The sequence below is a fragment of the Poeciliopsis prolifica genome, unplaced genomic scaffold (assembly GCF_027474105.1).
Source record: "Poeciliopsis prolifica strain line A6 unplaced genomic scaffold, Auburn_PproV2 SCAFFOLD052, whole genome shotgun sequence".
NCBI lineage: Eukaryota > Metazoa > Chordata > Actinopteri > Cyprinodontiformes > Poeciliidae > Poeciliopsis > Poeciliopsis prolifica.
The window spans coordinates 285845-303215 of record NW_026562427.1 but is presented as its reverse complement, the minus strand read 5'-3'; the positions used below and the strand labels follow the sequence as shown (position 1 = coordinate 303215).

General features: G+C 36.4%; 1 protein-coding gene across 2 annotated transcripts in view; it reads left to right on the top strand.

Moving 5' to 3' along the window:
• The first annotated feature begins 684 nt into the window (after nt 1-684).
• Nucleotides 685-17371, top strand: part of elp2 (elongator acetyltransferase complex subunit 2) — a 28724-nt gene continuing 12037 nt past the window's right edge. The window contains exons 1-13 of one of the 2 annotated variants that reach the window (XM_055058795.1): nt 685-984; nt 1119-1197; nt 2394-2464; nt 2648-2792; nt 4620-4697; nt 4845-4909; nt 5025-5091; nt 7230-7376; nt 7585-7680; nt 8725-8825; nt 15021-15152; nt 16130-16279; nt 16441-16632. In XM_055058795.1, coding sequence (XP_054914770.1) covers nt 853-984; nt 1119-1197; nt 2394-2464; nt 2648-2792; nt 4620-4697; nt 4845-4909; nt 5025-5091; nt 7230-7376; nt 7585-7680; nt 8725-8825; nt 15021-15152; nt 16130-16279; nt 16441-16632 — 1455 coding nt within the window. In that variant the 5' untranslated portion in view covers nt 685-852. The remainder of the gene's footprint in view (nt 985-1118; nt 1198-2393; nt 2465-2647; nt 2793-4619; nt 4698-4844; nt 4910-5024; nt 5092-7229; nt 7377-7584; nt 7681-8724; nt 8826-15020; nt 15153-16129; nt 16280-16440; nt 16633-17371) is intronic. The other variant, XM_055058796.1, reaches the window with a different exon arrangement.

Below are 17371 nucleotides of genomic sequence, written 5' to 3'. Positions count from 1 at the left end.
CCTTCTACAAAGAGAGTGCAGTTGACATTTTTCAAACCAAGCTATAAATAAAAATCAGCCCTTTTGTCTTCTTGTTCATGAGAAGGGAACAAACCCATATCTAATTCAGCAAATTATAATGTACTTCTATGATTTAAGGAACACAATACTCATTTTTAGACTTTGAACAATTAAAATTTAAAGTGGCTCAAGATCATAGACTGCAAAGAGTTTGTTTTCCTTCTATGATTATCTTGCGCCACCTAGTGGCTTTTACTGGGCGGTGCAGCTCACAGTAACAGGTGCAATTTAATAATTTAGAATATCAGTCAAGTATTAATTTAAAACTTTTGATATGCTTAATTTATAGTGTGCGAAATCATAAGGATGACTCTTGACTTGACATTTCCCCCCCAAAATAAAATAAATCCAATAGCCTCAAACCCAAATAAATTTAAATGTCAATTTCAACTATGGATTGAAGATTTCTGAATCAGCTAAATGCATGTTTTTGTGTATCTGTATATATTTTTTTAACACTGAGCTTTATTGATGCATACCTGCTGTAGTCACTGCCTTTGCTATGATTCTGAAAAAAGAGTTGAAAGGAATTTAATTCAAATGATTTAAATTTAAACAAAACAGATTTGCGCTCTCTATTACAATTAAAAGCAATGTATTGTGTGTCTTAACTCCTGTTCAGTCCAGTTCTAGTTTGTATTTGTAGATCAACCAGTTTTACAGTTTTTGTGGCGCATTTGTTTTAAATACAAAAGCATTATATTTACGTAACTTGGCTGTGGAACCATTGATGCCCAGAAACGGTTCACCCTCGGACTCTTTTAAAGTAACCCCACAACTTCTCTAGCAAAGATGGCGGCTTCCGTAATTGAGACATGCCATATAGCGTGCAGCGCAAATAGGACTCCAAATGTTGTTTCTTGGGGTCGGGGAGGAACAGTGGCTTTCGGGACATGCAACTCGGTGGCCTTGTACGAACCCCAGGTGATAAAATCTGTAAAATATGTCAGTAGTTTAGTTCTCTCGCTGCTGAGTGCTGATTGCTAACGTGATTCGTGCGGAGAGTTTGTTTAAAACGCCTAAAACATTTGGGTTAACACGAATAGTTTGAATTTCAGGAAAGAAGAGTTGTCGCTTTGCTGAATGGACACAAAGGGAGAGTAAATGCAGTCAAGTGGGTTCACAAGAAAGACAATGGTGAGTGTGGATAAGTTTTTTTTATTATTATTGTTAAGTACATTGAACATTTGTACAAAACCATGATGTGTGTAGAGTGCGGGGAAGTAAAGTTAGACATACCTTAGTTGTTTTATTTCAAATTATATTGACAGTTACCACACTTTTTAAGGCATATAAACTTGTCTATTTTTGGAAAATGGACAAGTTTAGCAAAGAATGGCCTGCACTCAGGATAAAAAAAATCTGTGGTATAATCTATGGTCAAAGTTGTTTGGAAATGATCTTAACGCCATTCCTTGATTGAGGTCTGTAAGGTCATTGGTGTTGTCTTCCTGTATTGATTTTGAAAACACTTGAAAATCAACAAACTGCCAGAGCATCTTCTTTATGTGGATACTCACACTTACTGGTGACCACTCAATCACTGCAGTTGTTTAGCTACCATATATTTGTTAAATTGCTATTGAGTTTATTAGGGAATCACTTACTTGTGGAAGTTTTTTATTATTGTTTCTTTTTTCATTATTTTTATTTTGTTGTAATTTTAGCTACTGTTGAAAATAGGCAGAAGCAAAACTGAATTCCCTGGCTGAAGTGAATGTGAAACACAATACACCAAGTTTTACAGTGAGTTTAGCAGTTTTATGTTGAAACTGTTGAACTCGATCACACATTGGAGTTGTTTTTAGTTCAACTGCGTGACATTTTATAGAAGTCGCTAAGACAGTAAAACACTGTTTCACTCTCTGCTTTTGTGTCATGAAACAGTTTTGATTCAATAGATTATGGCAGTTCCAGATGGTTTACATTTAGGTTTTATTTAATTTAGAAAAAAAGATCTACCTATAAGGGTCTTTTTTTTATAATGTTACATTTCAAAAAAAGTTCATTTTCTTTTCACCATGACTGAGAATATTGCACCCACTTTGCTACTTCCTTGTGGAACATTTGTATTAATGTGTTGTTTCTACAATTTAGGTCCTCTCACTGACCGCACCTAATATTTGCATTTAGATTTAAGAATTCCTCTTTGCTGTCATAATGTCATGTATTAATTTCTTTATTTATTTAGTTATTTGTTGTTTTTCTTGTAAGGTGACCCTGCATTTTCTAAAAGGACTTTCTAAAAATGTTTTATGTATAAAGCTCCATACTCTTTATTGAACCAATTTGTTGATAACGAGTTGTAAGTTGTATTGATTTTATTGTTGCAGCATCAGAGCGTCATGTCGTCTCAGGAGGCTCAGACAATCGGATCATCCTCTGGGAAGCTCAACATGGGAAGGTAAACTGCCTACATTTCAACTTTTCTGGGTCTCAACTGGGTTCAGCTTCAGCTGATTAGAAAAAAAAAAATTCTGTTTATCTGAGTGTTGTGTGGTGAAAATGATATTTTTATAGTACACATTGTAATTTTAGTGATGAAAAACAGAAACCTTGAATACAAATGTTTTGTGTAACGCCATAGTTCGTCCAGTCAGTGGAGTGTAAGGGTCACACTGGTCCTGTCAATGCTGTGGATGCTGTCTACCTGGAGGACTGTAAGATCCTCATAGCCTCTTCTTCATCTGACTCCACAGTGAGATTATGGCTCTGCAGTGATGAGAAAGAAGGTAATAAACAAGTAGAACAGACATGGAAAGCATTTGTAAATTATTTATCAGCATCTCTTAAAAGGAGGTTAACAGTGATGTGTGTATTTTCGTGAGCCTCACTGCTTATTTTTTTAATACACTCCCTCTAAATTGTTCACTTCTGTATTTCACTACTTAACAGAAAGTGGAGAAATAACTGTTTCTCATAAGGGGGCATTATCTGTTATTTTTCTCAGGTGTGCTATTATGAAACCTCTGCTGAGGAAAACAACTCAGATCCATCGGTAATCAATGTTTATAGACCAGTTTCTAACTTCCACTTTTCTTGGTAAAAGGCTTGAATTGTTTCAAATGATAATTCACTTTACAGTATTGAATTACAAACGAGTTTTGTCTCCAAGCAGAACCATTGAAGAGAAATGGCTCCAGTTAAAATCATCAGCAGTGACTCATAAAGAGCTCCTAGTCTCTATTTCAGTCCTGTTTGATCTTATTGCTGCATTCGACACTTTCTAATTTGATGGCTTCATACTTCAACAGATTTAACAGGTTACATTTTTAACTGCTTTTTGTTATATCTTAGATAAGAGTTTCCATGTTTCAGCTGGTAATTTGTAGTCTGTTTTTTGTTACTGTTATTCTGAACAATGTTTCTATTCCTCTTTGGTGTTACTACAGAAATTTCTCATAACTCTCATAGGTTTACAGTGGCTGATAGAATTACTATTAGGGGAAGATGTCTTTCAGGACTTAACATAAATTCATCCTTTGAATTTGAATAAGTAATATTCATTTGATGAACACCGTCTTTGGACAATGCTCCCAGCTTTAAATTTGGTACCGTTTCTGGATTCAAAACTCCACCAAAAATGTTAGTATTTCTACAGATAGTTGGTTAGTTATTGCATTAGTTTGTTTCTTTGTGGTCTAATTTCTGAGTTTATGTACTCTTCTCCTTTTCACCCATATTTTCAACATGGTTCACATTGAGCTTGAGCCAGTATGAACTGCTCACTTTATGCTGTGTTTTTATGGTATAAAACAAAACAAACAAACATGTGGAGTAGGGGGATGTTAAACTATAGAACTGTTGTGATCAGTTTGAACTGGAGCTGTTTTTTGTTTTTTTTATCCCTAGCTTTTTAATATTAAGCAGACCATGAAGAGTTTATGTATGATTTACTTGAATTGAAACACTGTAAGATGCTATTAATGATATTTTGTGTTTGGTTTGTAGTTCATTGTTCTCTCTGTACCTTATGACTAAAGTAGATATCAGTTTCACTATGTGCAAAACATTCTTCTTGCCTGGGCTGATTCAATCTGTCATTAATTGTGTCATTTAAATGTTTTTCCTTCTTTATAAAATATTGATTGAACAAATTTTCTTTGGTAGATTTTATTTCAGTGGTCAGTTGATGTTAGAGGGTCAAACTGAAAAATACAATTTCAGTGATTCTTATGTGGTTTTGACAGAAATATGTTTTGACACCTTGGTGTCAGTGAAGCTTCAAGTTATCGCCTTCATCTGCTTTTCTTCTTTTCAAGTTGTCTGGGATTTGAGTTTCCTTTTCCTGAGTGTTTTTTTTTGCCTGCCTGTCACTGGAAAAGGACACAAGTGAAGCTTTAGAGGTGTCTCTGAAAACCTGAAATAAGTTTAGCTTGAATTTCTTTCTCCAATGTAAATATTACATTATCTAGGTTGCTCTTTTTATGCATAAGGTGAAAACATACTTAAAATAGACATTAGAAGTCTTTCTGAGTCCTACAATCCATTTGTTTACAATTGTGTGACTGTGTCGCTGTAGCACATCTGAAAATGTTTCCGTGTGGATGTCTCCTCAGTTGAGTGCCTCCATAATGTGTCATTTGGGAGCAGTTTCATGATGGATGTCTCTCTAGCTCTTTTGCCCGGCACTGGAGGTAAGCACAAGCTGCTCTTTCAGCATCCTTTAAGTTGCACACACATTTTTCCTTTTACATCATTCTTCCACTGCCTCTGCATATTAAAATTAATATTCTGATAGTAAGCCCATGGTTTGTGTGTTTTGTCTTTATGTGCATTTCAAGTTCCCATACTAGCCTGTGGGGGTGATGACTCTAGGGTGCATCTGTATGTGCAGGAGAGTGGTCAGGTAAGCTAGCCTCACTACTCCCCTAGGGGTAGGTTGTTCATGAATCCTAATTGTTTAATCTGAGCTTCTGAGGCTTGAAGGCAACTACTGACTCTGTGAAATGGCTCCCTTGCAGCTGCAGAAAGCCATGTCACTGCAAGGGCATGAAGACTGGGTTCGTGGAGTGGAATGGGCATGTACTGGTCAGTTTGTCTGTTAAGGTGCTATCAGCACACTGTAAATTTGAAAGCCAGTTTCTGTTGCCTCATTGTCAGATTCAAGGAAAGAAGAATTACATGTATTTATATGCTTTTGAAGTATTCATTATGACTGGTAAAATACACGAAAAACATCTGTCGCTTTAACTAACAAGCTTAAGAAATCAGGAACTTCTAGTTCTACACTTGTAATGTAACCTTTATCCTTACCTTTATTAGTTGCAATACTTGATAAAGAATTATAATGAACAGATTTATTATTTTCAAGTGTTACCTTATCTATTAAAGCATTGAAAGAAACAAAAAACAGACTGAGAAGATGTATTTATATTTGGACTGGTATTGTTGGGTTAATGGAGTAGTTCCAAAAATAATAAATTGAAACCAAATAAATAGGATTACTATTTAACTGTCTTTTTTATGCATTTATTTTTTGTTTTGTTTTTTTTGTCCCATGTAGCTTGGTCGTCAGATAATTGGTGGCTCTACTGGCCTTAGGTGAAGGTTACAACCTGATGCACTGGGTGGTCATCAGCAACAGTGCCAGAAAAAGAAAATTCTTACTTTGTAATTAGGATTCAGTATGTCAGTGTCACAAAAATATAGTTTCTAGAATGATGCAGATGCTTTCTCAACTGTGTTTAAGCCATTTAAGAATAAACTTAAGCTCTCTTGTCACAATTATATGTAGTTTTGGCAGACTTTCAGTCAGAAACCAAAACAAATTGTAGTTTCTGTTATGAAGTGTCAGTGCTTTTACTGACATAATAGCCTGACATCTTTCTCAAATGAGGAATTTATAGCATTATGATAATATGGCTTGTCTTTTTTGGCATGGATGAAACTGGACTAGTCACCACAGAAAAAAGCTGACATGCATTATGTATAAAGACGGGGACATGCAGCAAAAAACCAGCCTGGGCTTTGTCTGCCACCTGTCTGTGTGTTGGCTTGTAGTCCTGCTGTCTTATTGGCTACATCACAGTTAGATGCTAACCTCTCATTGATCCCTGATGGAGCAGCTGTTAAATTCTCTGGACATGATACCTTGGGGTATGATGACAATTATAACCAGAAAATTAAGGCTAGGTCCCTCTTTGTCCAACATTTAAGTGCATAATCACAATCATCTTTAAATTATGCTGAATTCTAATACAGTCTGAGCTCATCTCGTTTGTTTAATTTGGCCATCTTTCTCTTTTTCTCCTTTGTTTATAGCCCAACCTTAGGCCCATGACTTCCAAATCAAACTAAGCAAAATATTTGCAAAAAATTCTCAAAACTTATACTGCAGCTTAGAAAAAAAAAAAAAGAATACAATTAAACATATTTAAAATTAACAGAATTAAAAAACTTCATTACAATTAAGAAGTTGATGTATAAAACTGCTATTATAAAAAAAAATTAAAACAGTAAAATAATTATTTAATGAAGAGAAGAAAAAAACAATCCATTAAATGTAAACTGTACAAGTTTCAGTGTTCACATATCTGGCTCATTTTTGTTACATGAGATGTAAAACGTCTGAGGCTAGCCAGTTGTTTACTGGTGGCAAATAAGTTTGAAACTGGGGTCCTTCAAGTGGGACAAATGTATTGAGAACTATTTAAAAAATCTTAAAAGATAATACCTTTTCTGGATTTTACAATGATGCCACTTCATTGGCTCTTGATCTACAACTTTAAATGCTTAATTGTATAAGGACAATATAGGCTTTAAAACACATTGACGAATTTGCAGCAATTTAGTGTTTTCATTGGTCTATTTTTACTTGATGATACAGCATATTTCCATTCTCTTCCTTTTTTGTGTGATTAATAAAACTCAGCTGAACTCACTCTTAACGGGTCTTGCATTAAAAATGTCATTTACCAAATGACATTTTATGACAACAGTCATAAACATTTATGAAGACTCCTTCATGTTCATTGCAGGTGTTATATTTATGACAGTATCATGTCAGTCTTCCCTTCATCTATTATATGCATAATATAAAGTAGATGTTGTGTAGTGTTCCACCTTTAGTGGGGATTTCACGACAACATATTCAGTGTTAGACCTTGTAACTTTGAGGCTTCTTGGAGAGCAGATTTTCAGGTTTTCTCTCTCCGTGTCTCATTCAGGGGACGAGCTGTTATTAGCCAGCTGTTCACAGGATTCTCTCATCAGAGTGTGGAGGCTCTGTGCCAAATCTGGCACAGACACCCACACAGAAGATGATCACACCGTCATCAAAATGAAAGAGGACGTTTTTGAAGTGAAGGACAGAGGTGAATGGGCCAGCCAGACTTGATTACAGAAAAATGTGTTAATTAAGCAAATGAGGAAAGATTATTATTTTTTTTTATAGAGAAAGACTTTCATGTGCCCTGTAATTAGTACAATATATGTTTGTATTTGATTCAATATCAGGACATGTTTACCTGATATTACTGACATGTTTATTGTCGTCATTTGGCCATTTTGCTCTTTTCACAGGACTGGTCTCAAGGTTTGCAGTGTCCCTTGAAACTGTCTTGGCAGGACATGAGAACTGGGTTTATGGAGTCAGCTGGCAGCCCCCCGTCTATGAAGGTAGTTTAAATTAAAAAAGCATTAAGGCTTTTTCCAAGGACTCCTGCCCAGTAATGAGTAATATTTGAATTTGTCATTTTTCAGTTATGGAAAAAAAGAAGTTAATGTGGTATGAAATTGTGTTAATTGTTTCTAGTTTCTTATTCCATAAGATAGAATTTTCTGAATAAAGAGGAACACTTGAATTTACTTACGTTTTGCTGTTGTTCTTATTTAATTTGCCACATCAGAAGTTTTTGTCCAAATTCACATGCAAAATAGAAATGTATTTTTTAGTGCTTATGTTTTGTTTGTTTGTTTTTTGCCGTTCTTTAAACTATGGATGCCAAACTGAGTCCAGCTTAGATGGCAATCACAACAATTAAGATCACATTTTTAATTTTATTTATTTATATTATTATTTCAACTGTGTTAAAATGTCACGTATTAGAAGTTGAGATTGACATAACCTGTATTTACTGTATGTTTGAGTGTTTAGGTTCTGAAATAGAACTGATCAAAGAGTTTCCAGATGAGGTTCATCCCTTTACGACACTGCTGAATTGGATAAAATCTGTATTTTTGTGCTCCTTCTCAGTTTGTTAAACATGTAAACAAATAAAATCCAATTAGGAAACAGTTTTGTTCTTAACTTTTCAACATTAAATAAAAACATCTTGACATATAAGGTTGTAGAAATAATGTTAGTCTCTAACAAGGCACATTTTTTAGGATGCTAAAAATTATTGTTGGTTGGTCTTTACAATTAGAATTCCTGCTTTGCATAATCTGTTACTCCTGTGACTGGCACAACATGTTATGTTTTTAGATTTTCTAGCATAGAGCAACATAGTTTTATGGGCAGACTAAAATAACATGGTTGGATGAACAAGAAAACATTCACTCCTTTGAATTTGAACTTGGAACAAACAACTTGAAACTGTATCTGTAAAAAACGACTTGCGACTTTCTGTGAGAGCCCCTCTCCCAATAGTTTACTATGAATGAGATTAGCTGTGAACGTTCATCTTGTAAGCATCTCAGTGTCTTTGTCTCCCCCTGCAGGTGGTAAGCTGCAACAGCCTCTTATTCTGCTCTCAGCCTCCATGGACAAAACCATGATCATCTGGGCTCCTGAGGAAGGATCTGGTGTCTGGGTAGAGCAGGTAGGTGTTGACTTTAGTAGTATGATGGTTTATGCAAACACACTCGCACACACATCAAATAAATCATTCTCTGCTGCCAACACGGGGCTTTCACAACCCAGCAATAGAGCCAGCCTTCCTTTCATTCTCTTCTCTGGCCACAGTCCATCTCTCCTCCTTTGTCTCCACTATCTCGGTTCCCATTCTTTCTGACGTTGAGGTGTCAGAAATAGCATTGACAGACAGTGACGAGGAGGAGCTGAGACTTGTGCTCCACTGAGCTTAGACAAGCTGATATCGTCCCCTCCGATGTTTAACTCTTTCACCCTCTCACCCCTTCTTTTGGCAGCACATTTCCCGATGCATAAAAGTAGAGGGTGATGAGAAGCTTCTGTTCTAGCTCATTTTTGGTTTTTATTCATTTAATGAATGACAAAACATGTGAGAAAAGCAATCCAACAGTTACATGTGCTTAGAAATAAAACATAGAAGGTGAGAGGTTTTGGTTACGGTTGGCAGTTCTAGACAAAAAGGCTGTGGATTAACTGATTGTTTACAATAATTGGGTTCAGAAGATCAAAGTGAACAAAGCTGGAATGAGAGGAATCGGCTCTCAACGAATTGCAGGAAAGGAGACTAGACTTTATTGAACTGGATTAAATGACCTCAGAGCTTTTTTAAATGTTCAACAGTCTGTTAAAAGATTATGTCATTGATTTATTGATTGTTTTGTTTTCTCGTTGCAGTTGAGTGATATTGTTTTCTTGGCCCCAAATTAATGCAATTGTCACAGACGATAGTAATATCTTACTTGTTCTGCGTTCTCAGAACGAGAAGTAGGAGGATGCTTTGGATTCATATCATGCAGTTTCTAATAAAATCTCACCAAAGCAGCTGAAACAGAGCCAGATGTTCTGCAGAGGTTTTACTGAATGTGGAAATGTACAGATAAAGAAGCTGATTTTAGTGTTTTCTGAGTTTGAATCAGTGGAGAAAAAAAGTATGGCAAAAATTTCACATGTCAAAACTCATTGCTTATATCATTGTCTGAATGCCTTGTGTCCTTTCTTTCTACTTTGTGTCCTTCCTTCTTTTCCTCCTTTGTTCCCAGGTTTTGTAGTGTTTTGTTCACTATCAAAAACTCTGAAAAGGCAAGTATAGAAAAGTCAGGAGTGTTTGTCGTGAAATTTCCAAGCTGATGATTGTAGACAAATCTGCTCATTTCAGAAAAATAAATGACTGAAGTTGGATGCTGTATAGTCAGTCAGCAAAGAAAGAATACCGAAAGGCTAAAAGGATCTTGACATCCATGCCCATGGTAAATAAATATAAACTTTCAGATTTCTGAAATGGGATTAAAGAAATGAAACATAAATATCAAAGTACTCTTGTTGAAGGACATTGAATAAAGTGCAAAACCAAAATATTTATCTTAATAGTACTTGACTATTTGTATAATTATTACATGTAAATAAGTCGCTTTTTCCCCAGAACCTTCTTTTTCTTTTATTCCCAAACTAAGCTGTTAAAACTTTGTCTCCTCCTCTCCCCCCCTCCCTCCCTTTCTTTAGCTCTCCTGTTTTCTCTCATTTCAATGGAAACTTCCTCTCTTTGTGCTCCCAGCAGCTGAGGCTGTGCCAGAGTGGAAGCTCAATTTAACACAAGTGTGGATTGGGAGGAAAAAGAGCAGTTCTCACCCCATCTGCTCCACACCTTTTTTTTTGTTCCAAAATGCATCATATTCTCAGGTGGTTCAGGACAGCACACGGCCTCTTGCTCAAATATTGGTCCAAAATCCAAAAATAAAATCAAAGACGTGTTCACATATGCACATATCCTGGAGTGTGTCCTTTCAAATGAACACACACAACTGCGCAAACAGAGACTCGGTGTGTGTGATTGCACTCCAGGCTGATGGAGATTCACTGCTTGATCTATTACTTTTTGGGACCTTTGATCCCTTGGTTTTATTTCCACAGCGATCAGCAACAGAGTTTAGTTTTCTTTCTCTGAAATGCAGGATGATTAGGGCCTAAAGCCACTGAGAACTTTACATATTCTCTTAAAAAAGAGGTTGGTGTAGGTGAAGGGAGAGAAAAAAACTGTATAAATTTTGCGCAGGAAGTTATTTCGCACAACTGGAGCCTTTATTCTTCCAAATAAATAAATAATCCTCAGACCTGGAGTAACCTTTGTGTTATTTGTGTGAAAGTGCATGGCATATGAGTCCTCTTTCAGTCCCTTTTTTTCTGTTTGAGAAGCAAACCCTTTGAAGTGACAGAATCCCTGTCTACAAAGAGAGATTAACCTCTGAAGCTGTGTGACACACAGACACAAGCCTCCACATACAACAGCAAAACCTTTTTAAGAAAACATTTCTACACATGATTCTAAATATTAGCCTTGAAGGCGCCTTCATTTATGTAGTTGAAAGCTCCTCAACCACACTAAGACTGAAGTTTTTTGGCCGTAGTAGTTTCTGCAGCACTAAATGACCAGCCTTGTTTGTCTTAATTAGTCGATTTTTACAGAGAAGCGCTTCACATCTTCACTCTGATTAGAGTAATTGGTGGGATCTAAAGGACAGCGGGATTAGCAGTGGGGCGGTCAGAGCTTACCGCTGTGGGGAAAAAACATCTCGCCACATAGACGCACTGGTAATTAACATCTATGACTGACCACAGAGAGCCACCAATGGGACTTTTAGTGTGTGTTTAAACGATAACCTTTTCTAAGCCTTACTTCAGACTCAAAAAATGTCGAAGACCAAATAAATAACATTTAGATTTAAAAGCGATTTTCAACAACATGTAACTGATTTAATGGGAAAAGTTTTCTACATTATAAGTTTTATTTGAATTTTAAAATGCATAGTATTGATATATATTTAGTAATAAGGTTGTACCATAATTTCAATGGGATGTAGGACTAGACTTTGACTAACTTGCACCTTTTTGGGTCAGTCAGAAGAGGTGAACTGGCTGGTCAATGTTCTGCTGCTTGAGATGCTTGAGCTTAAGGTTACCAACAGATGACAGGTTGGTAGCAAGCAGCCTTATAGCATCATAGCATCACCACCGTAACTGTTAGTATGTTTGTTTTTGTTCCTGAATCATATCTTCCAAAACGTAACCTTTTACTTCGTTAGTCACTCATACGTTTTGTATGTCCTCAGTGTATGTTTTTGGGCCACTGACACAAAATTATACTTCTGGGTTATTGTCTTTGGCCTCTTTATTTTTTTGTTGTTGTTGCTGGAACTAGACAAGGTGGCCTAAAGCAAGTGCTTTTGAATTTGTCCAAGAAAGAAATCACTCTTTGTGCTTGGCTATGCAATAACCTGAAGGGTAGATTCGAGGACACTTTGTGGGGCTTTTTCTGCTTGGTTAAGCCTGTTTCATGTTCATCTTAGATCTCTGTCCAGAAGCCATATTTACAGTCCTATGCCTGCAGTCCTTGTTGTGCTCCTCTTCAGCACTGTCCAGCGTAGGACATGTGTCCATATTGTTCCTCTTCATAAACACGACAGATGACAGCAGTTTGCCTTCGTGTGTGTGTATGCATTTTCTTTTTCGTGATTTATAGCCTGCTGGTATGTGCTGAATTTTAAAATCAATCTGCTTAATGTTGCATCTCTTCCTCTCTATCTCACCATTTATGTCTCTCCCAGACTATTTCTCCTCCCCCTCTGTTGTCTTTCATCTCCCTCGCCAGAGGATCAGGCCATTCAACCTAAAGACATGCCTTTATCGCTGCCATTCGTTCTGCTGTGGTCCAGCATTCTTTCAGACATTATTTAGAAGGTCACTGATGACCATGGAGAAGCTTGGATGATTGACGAGACTCACCTCTCTGCATCTAATTGTTGTGTTTCTGCTTGTGGCAGTCAAGTATTTCCTTCAGGATAACGTTTATGCTGTAAGGCACAAGTTAATTAAAGATTGAGTAGATATTAAGCATTTTGATTTGGGTTCAGAGTGCTCCAAAGGGAATAGCGAACTGTTGCCTTCTGAAGATCCAGTTCTTATCCGTCTTTCCTTTGGCTTCGATGAACCTGTCAGGATTTAAGGGTCAGAAAAGGGTTTTATTGGTTTTATTTCTAATGGTTCAGGGCATTAAACCGAGCAGTGTCAAAGACCAATTCCTTCACAATGCCAACAAAGTGTCTTCCATGAGACTTACACTTTTTTTAGTGAGTAGAGAGAAAATCAGGTCCTTGTGGCCTCAACAAAACTTTATTTTATTGTAAATATTTCAGTAAGTTTCAGTGTTTTGTGTTTATTTAATCTAATTTCATATTCCCAAACTGAATCAATATTGTATTGCATATAACAACATTGGAAAAAAAAAGACAAATAATGGAGTTCATATTCCAGTTTGGTAAATTCAACATTTATTTTGTGATTTTGTGTTACTTCTTTTTGTGGTGAGGAATCTAATTTGATTATTTTAATTAGAAAATAAAATTGAAGAATTGGCCTCATTATGCTTCTAGGAGTTTCTTTAGCCTAGAAACACAGATACTCATGTTCTTGCATCTGAAAAACAAAAAACAAAAAAAACACAACACTTTGGATATTTTGTGGGGTAAAACGTTTTTTATGCGATTTGAACTTGCATTTTAAGAAAATTCCAACTACCTTTTGCAGATCGTAATATGTAAATATTATTTCAGAACTAGTTTTTCTTCAATCATTGCAATGCAGAGTTTAAAGTGTCTCAATGAATTATATTCGAGATTATTGTTAATGGGAGTAAAAAAACAATAAGAGGAAATCTTTTTATAGGAAATATTGTATCGCAACAGCAGTGATTATGATTTTCGGTATTTGTAGTATGATTTGTAGTGTAGTGTGATTTAACTTAAGATACTTTTTACGATCAACTTTGTAGTCAAAATAAATCTCTCCTCACTTGAGTACTTTCACATCTGTATTTGGCAAAATCCAGACACAATCGGGTCACTCACGCTGCCAGGATCTTGGTGCCAGATGTGAGCAAGGTTGGAGGGTACTGATAATTTATCAGTTTCAGTCACTACCTGAATTAAGTGGTGAGAGTTCGGAGGCTAAGCCCAGGAAAAGGGATTCAGCCTTGTTGACACCTTGTTGACAACTCTTTGCTGCAGTTCTCTTAACAAATAGCCTTAAAATAACTTTTTTTCATCGTCCTTGCTTATATCAGTCCTAATTTCCCTTATTTTCTTTTTAAAGGAGCTTCAGGACGTTTAGAATAACCTCTGCTAATGACCTCTGATGACGTCAGGCTTGGAAAATATTCATTTGTCAGTGAAGCTGTTGTTTTTACTTAAATCAAAAAGTGCTCTCTGCCCCTGGTCCTCATTTGAATCCACAAAGCTGGTTACATAACTGTCTGTATGAACAAAAGCACGGTGCCTATAATTGGAGAGGTGGTGAAGATCCTAAAATAATCGTTTTTTTATGTCTCTGTATTGTTCTCATCGCAACCGCACTGATGACTTGTGTTTTTAAAGTGAACTAGTTTTTCAGTGGAAATTCAGCCCAGATGGAGAGTTTGTATTGTGTAACTGAGGATGACACTGCGGTCAGAGACTCTCATCCAAATCCAGTTTGTGTAAAACCGTCAGGGTTCTCAAGCTGTGACATTTTTCATGATTAGTTGTTTCATGTAATATGCTGTGGTGAAATTGCTTTCATTATTTACCAGACAAATCTATTTTTGTTTGGAGGAAAACATGGGGTTTATTCAAGTCTAATGAGTCCCATTTTGAATAATTTCTCATCTGAGTTGTCAGCTTAATCTCATTTGCCCTCTTTTTAATTCCCCTCCTCACTTCTGTCCACCACCATGAAGTCTGTTAGTTAATGAGACTTTAAGAGAGACTGAAACTACATTTGAGAAGCTTTGCTTCACCTTTATCTTTTGTTTTCTTCAAATGTCATTGTTCAGAAGGTTGATGAAAAACAAACAGTGTACATAGGTCTAAAGAGCAGTTGTTAAATCCTTCATCAATAACTGTTTAGAAAATGCTGACATAATGAAATGGGTCACCTTTTTTCCACTTTGACACTTACATGATTTTATTAATTTTTTTTTTTTTGCAAGGCACATTCACTTGATGAATGACCCAGTAACTAAATGTTCTCCACTACTTAATGCTCTGTTTTGTAAATGTGTTGAAAAAGCAGATGACTCAGTGGTTTGGTCCACATTTTATTGTCTCTTCAAAACCAGGTGCGTGTCGGGGAAGTAGGTGGAAACACTCTGGGCTTCTACGGCTGCCAGATGAGTCTGGATGGCTCGATGATTCTGGCTCATGCTTTCCACGGAGCCCTACACCTTTGGTGCAAGAATCAGGATAAAGAGGTGACAATCACAACTGTTTGAATGCATAACCTTTAAAATGAAATCTTTTAAAGTTACTCTATTACTGTTTTTGAAAATGTACACTTGGAAAGCAAAAAAACAACAACCCAAAAAACAACCTTTATTTATGATGGGCTTAGATGTAGAGTTGCACAATTTGAGATCATTGTAATCTAATCTGTTCAATATCACAATCACAAAGGGCTGTTTGGATTTAATGATTAGTATGATATTGAATTTCAATTCCCATGTATACAATTTGGTCTGTTGTAGGTATATTTACCGAATGTATATGGTGGCGACATCTTGAAAGCAGAATATTATTCCACAGCCTTTCTGAACTATTTTGACAAATATCAAGTCCTATCATGTCTTTGAAGTCTATGTTTCACTTATGAACAGCCAGATCTTTTACACTTTGACATGACATTTTGACTTCTATTATGCCTGGATGGATGAAATTAGTTTTATCATAATGGCACTTTTTGAATTTCCCATACTTCTTGATCGCTGAACCATGTCAGGCTGAAAGAAGAGACTAATACTCCCCCAAGCGGTCAAAGAATTCTTCGCTGAAATTATAAAAGTCCAGAATATCAACTTGTTGTTGCATTTAGAATGTTGAGGTGAGTGAATCTTCATCAGTGCAGATAGAGCATCTGCATTGGGTGACAGGAAGATTACTTATTGTTATGGCTGTAATGTTTGTAGATGCTGCTTATTTGTAGTTTTCATTGCATTTTTAATTTCTGATGCTTATGGAAAAAATTCTTACATCTACAAAAAAATATTTTACAGGCAAATTTAGTTTGAGGTCACATCACGTACCCACAGTACTGAAGAGCAAACCGGGATATTATTTTCTTAAAATCACACAAATTTGTACCTCACTGAAATACAATATTTAATATATGCAATATTATTATGTCAATTTAAAGAATAAATAAAACGTATATATCTTGATGCTCTCCATGCAGGGAGGGTGGAGACCGGGAGTTGTGATATCAGGTCACTTTAATGCTGTCCAAGATGTGAGCTGGGATCCTGAGGGGGAGTTCGTCCTCAGCGTGGGCTCAGACCAGACCACCAGACTGTTCACTCCATGGAGGAAGCAGGACAGCAAACGGGTAAAGGCAGACGCAAAACTGGATTATAAATAATAAAACAGAAAAGAACTGTCGAAAGTTTAATTTGGTAGAGGACCTTTTTCCATTTAGCCACATAATCATACCTAAATTTTTATTATTTCTTTATTCTTATTTATGTCTTGTGGATTTCAACTCTGCAGGCAACCTGGCATGAAATCTCTCGGCCTCAGATCCACGGTTACGACATGCAGTGTCTGGCCATGATCGGACGGTTTCAGTTCGTATCTGGGGCTGATGAGAAAGTCCTCAGAGTGTTTCAAGCGCCTCGAAATTTTGTGGAGAACTTTGCTAGCATCTCTGGGATTTCAAAAGAAAAGCTGCTTCAGTCCAGTGTAAGTATCCTCTGTTCTGTGGTTACAGTGCTGTGACATCTCTTGAACATTTCTGCATTTTGTTGTGCTACAGCCACAAACTTCAGTGTGTTTAACCAGGATTTTATGTTGTAGGTTAGCATAAAGTCGTACGTAGTTGTGAAGCTGCAGGAAAGGGGAACATGGTTTCATGCTTATGTAGTCACCCCTTTACTTAGTATTTTGTAGAAACACTTTCTGCTGCTCTTACATCTGCAAGTCTATTTGAGTTCACCAACAGCTTTGCAGACCCAGCTACTGAAAGTCATTTATGTTCTTTATTGCAAAATAACTCAGTCTCAGTCAGATTAATGAACAACATCTGTGAAGATCAATTTAAAAGTCTTGGCCAGATTCTCAATTTATTGTGGGTCTGGACTTTTGAATACATAATTATGCTTTGATCCAACCTTCTCAATGTAGCGCTGGCTGTATGTTTAGGGTTTGTTGTCAAGGTGAAGCATTGTACCAGTCACAAATATCTCACAACCTCAAATGCAGTGTTGTCCAGAGTATGTTGAATGTTTTAATGCTGTGATCCTTTGTCTTTTTGATGCTGTTTATTCACTATTGTTCGCTGACTAATGACTAAAAACAGCAGGCTTGATAGTGACAATTAGTTACACATGTTGGATGTATTGCAGTTTACTAACTAGCTGGATTCCCACTGAAATTGTTGCCTTGTGTTTTTATTTTGGGGTGTCTAGTTGACAAGCTGAAA